At 42.7% G+C, this 3,824-nt stretch overlaps 1 protein-coding gene across 1 annotated transcript in view; it reads left to right on the top strand.

Moving 5' to 3' along the window:
• LOC139559095 (macoilin-1-like) overlaps positions 1 to 3,824 on the top strand; it is a 22,952-nt gene continuing 19,128 nt past the window's right edge. The window contains exons 1-5 of the mRNA XM_071374798.1: positions 1 to 250; positions 1,590 to 1,731; positions 1,842 to 1,968; positions 2,318 to 2,441; positions 2,710 to 2,888. Coding sequence (XP_071230899.1) covers positions 171 to 250; positions 1,590 to 1,731; positions 1,842 to 1,968; positions 2,318 to 2,441; positions 2,710 to 2,888 — 652 coding nt within the window. The 5' untranslated portion in view covers positions 1 to 170. The remainder of the gene's footprint in view (positions 251 to 1,589; positions 1,732 to 1,841; positions 1,969 to 2,317; positions 2,442 to 2,709; positions 2,889 to 3,824) is intronic.

Below are 3,824 nucleotides of genomic sequence, written 5' to 3'. Positions count from 1 at the left end.
GATGAGAAGGGGGAGGGGCCCACGATACATGATTTTGATTTCTTTCTTTGTTTCATGACCAGAAAACAACAATGGTGTATATTTGTAGAAATGTCCATATCTGATCGTTCGCCTGACATTTTCGTTATAATTACCGGACTCGTATCAGAACCGAATCCACAGGAGGTAGGATGAAGCGGCGCAATGCGGACTGCAGCAAGCTCCGACGGCCGTTAAAACGGAACCGAATCACCGAGGGTATATATAGCAGGTACCGACGAAGAAAGCGGGCTCTAGTTAGGGGACATGATCGTACAATAATGGCGTCTGAGATATATCAGACAAGACACTTAGCTGTCATGTAGTGTGTCAAATAACCCCCCTGCTTTAGCGTTACTATGAATGTGTCGTTTTCAAATGTCTTATAGCCTGGTTCTGAAGGCCTAGCTATGTAACATTAGCTAAGTAGCAGCTGCTAGTTAGTTCGCTTGCTATTCTGACAGTTTCAGGGATTTGTTCCAAAATGTAAACAATACCGAATGCATTCACATTGACGACAATCAAATGGCATTGGAAAACGTGCTAAAAATGCATACACACAGATCATGATTTTATTGCACGGTTAATTAGTGTCTTACTGATACTTAGCTGGCCATCCAACCCACACATGACAATATGTTCTTTGTATACTCACTCACTGTCTGGTAGCCCTGTATTACTAAGCTAGCTAGTTATCCAAAGCTTGACTGTAGCATCTACACTTGTGAGTCCTTCAGTACATTGTCAGCAGCAAAGCTCTATTGATCACACAGCGTGGGCAAAGCAGCTGTTGAAAAACCGACATATACACGGGGTTTAATGTTCTCTCCGATCTTCTCATAGACATACGCCACTGTCTGGCACGGTGTTAGGTTATGTATTTCTGGCCTTGTACAGTATGAACGAAGACTATAAGCTCTGGACCAGAGCTTTTAGTATGAAGGGACTGAAAAGCAGTACACTTGTACAACCAGGAATCTGTATATCAACTAGTGGGGATGAAGTTGAAGTTTGTCCCGTGTGGCTCAGTTGGTAGAGCATGGCGCTTGCAACGCCAGGGTTGTGGGTTCATTCCCCACGGGGGGACCAGGATGAATATGTATGAACTTTCCAATTTGTAAGTTGCTCTCGATAAGAGTGTCTGCTAAATGACGTAAATGTAAGTTAGGATTCATTAAAGGAACAAATTTGAATTAACTTTTAATGTTATTCGGTGCAAATGCCTCTTTTTAAAACAACATCGGAAACCATGTGGTCATGTGGTTGCAGATTATTACCTCGTGACTGAAATCAGGAGAAAGATGGTCCATCTGTAAACACTGTGCTGTTTATATGAATGACTGTTGATCATATCACAGGGAGCTTTTGACTAGCTCTGGTCCAGGGCGGTAGTGACACATGTTCCATTACTAGTTAGTAGAGGAACACACTAACACCTTGGACCAGAGCTAGTTTTCATCTAGCCTCTCTCTCTCTCTCTCTCTCAGGTTGTGTCTAAAGAAATCCCACAATGTTTCTCTCATGTTCTCTTTCTCTCGCTGTCTTTGTCTCTTTCTCTCTCTCTCTCTCAGTACGTTCCTGTATCTGAAGTTTCTGGTGGTGTGGGTGCTGGTGCTGCTGGCAGACTTTGTGTTGGAGTTCAGGTTTGAGTACCTGTGGCCCTTCTGGCTCTTCATACGCAGTGTCTATGACTCGTTCAGATACCAGGGGCTGGTAAGTGTGTGTGAATGTAAGACAGAGTGTATTCATGAGATTTTGACACGAAAAATGGCTGCACAATTGTATATTTGCATACTGACTACATTTCTCTCTCTCTCTCTCAGGCTTTCTCCGTGTTCTTTGTGTGTGTGGCGTTTACGTCTGACATCATCTGCCTCCTCTTTATCCCTGTCCAATGGCTGTTTTTCGCTGCCAGCACCTACGTCTGGGTCCAGTACGTCTGGCACACAGGTCCGTTAACACCAGCTCTCTCTCTGTCCCAGATTTAGATAGATTTCTCTTTCCTATGATGCATTGGGGCTTAATCCTGGGTGGCACGTGATTCATATGTTTATGTATACCCAGTTATCAAATGTGTATGTACTGTACATTTTTATACATTCAAATGCGCATGTACAAAATTCTGCTTTCACACAAGCAGCCCAATTTTGACAGTTTTTCCCACTAATTGGTCTTTTGACAAATCAGATCAGCTCCTGCAAATAATTGGGCAAAAAGATCATAATTGGTCTGCCTGTGTAAACGGCGGCGTTTAACTCTCACACTGTCCCCCATCTGGGCCCTTTCCCCCTCTGCACAGAGAGAGGAGTGTGTCTACCCACCGTGTCGCTATGGATACTGTTTGTGTACATGGAAGCTGCCATCCGCTTCAAGGACCTGAAGAACTTCCATGTGGACCTGTGTCGGCCCTTCGCTGCTCACTGGTAACCCTGTCCGCTGTTGTTATAACCCTACCTGGTCTATCTTCTTGCATTGTGTCGTTGGGCCTTTTAATGCACAAGACCAAGCCCATTGTAATTTGCTCAGGCAATGTTCTTTTAAATAATTAGTCAAACAGTCCCACTTGTTACAAGACACCTATAGACTCTGCAACAAAAGTCAAACTGTTCTTCTTCTATGCTGCACAGGAAGTAGAAATGACAGGTAACCATAACAACAGTTTATTTGTCGTCGTCGTCCCCCCTCTGTCAGTATTGGCTACCCCGTGGTGACTCTGGGCTTTGGCTTTAAGAGCTACGTCAGCTACAGGATGAGACTGAGGAAACAGAAAGAGGTGCAGAAGGAGAATGAGTTCTATATGCAGCTCCTACAGCAGGCTCTGCCCCCAGAGCAACAGATGCTACAGAGACAGGAGAGAGAGGCGGAGGAGGGTGAGTAGAGACCTCAGTCTGTTGTTGTTGTTGTTTGTTGTTGTTGCCTGATTCCGTATTTTTCTCTCCCAAATTCAGTTTTCTCCTGTTTTTGTTTTTGTCCTGTTTTTTTTCCCCCACAACATTTTTTTATTTATTTTAAGTTGTTTCTTGGTTTCTTTGGTTTGTTCTAGGTTAGTTTGGTTGATTTTGTGCATGCTACCTGTGCTGTGAAAAATGTCTGTGCTTTTTTTCTATTTGTTGGTGAGCTAACATAAATATATATTGTGTTTTCCCTGTAAAAAAATTTTTTAAATCGGACATGTTGGCTGGATTCACAAGATGTGTGTCTTTCATTTACTGTATTGGACTTGTTAATGTGTGAAAGTTAAATATTTCTCAAAAATATTTTTTGAATTTCGCGCTCTGCCTTTTCAGTGGAATGTGGGAGGAGTTCCGCTAGCGGAACCTCAGTCCTAGAAAGGTTAAATAGTAAAAATAAAATACAAATGGGATGTTTCAAGTCCACAACAGTTTTAAACCACATTAGGAGACTACTAATGAGGTCTGTGGAAAAAAATCTTTGACATTTTGGGTGTAGTTGCCCTTTTCATGCAAGTGTGAACCAGCAAGAGACCGTTGTTTGGTTAGCGATGTTTCTGTTGGGCTCATGTGATTGCAGAGTTTGCAAAACAAAATGGCCACTGGATTGATGCTAATAATCATGATATCATCCCGCCGGGTACTTTGTAGTTAACATTTTGGGAAAGCCTTCCCAGCTCTACTAGACGATGGTTATCGTTAGCATCGTCGCTAACGGTACACCAATAGGACTCACTCATTCCTGTGCCGTTGCAGGGAAATATGAATCGCTGATGCATTTAAGTGAATGTCTTATGATTCACTTGGGCAATTTTTTTAATGCATTTTCTAATAAATTCATAAGCTCTGATTCAG

Source organism: Salvelinus alpinus, chromosome 29 (assembly GCF_045679555.1).
Source record: "Salvelinus alpinus chromosome 29, SLU_Salpinus.1, whole genome shotgun sequence".
In the NCBI taxonomy this organism is placed as follows: domain Eukaryota; kingdom Metazoa; phylum Chordata; class Actinopteri; order Salmoniformes; family Salmonidae; genus Salvelinus; species Salvelinus alpinus.
Note: the sequence above shows the minus strand (reverse complement) of the source record. Positions and strands in the feature narration are given on the sequence as shown.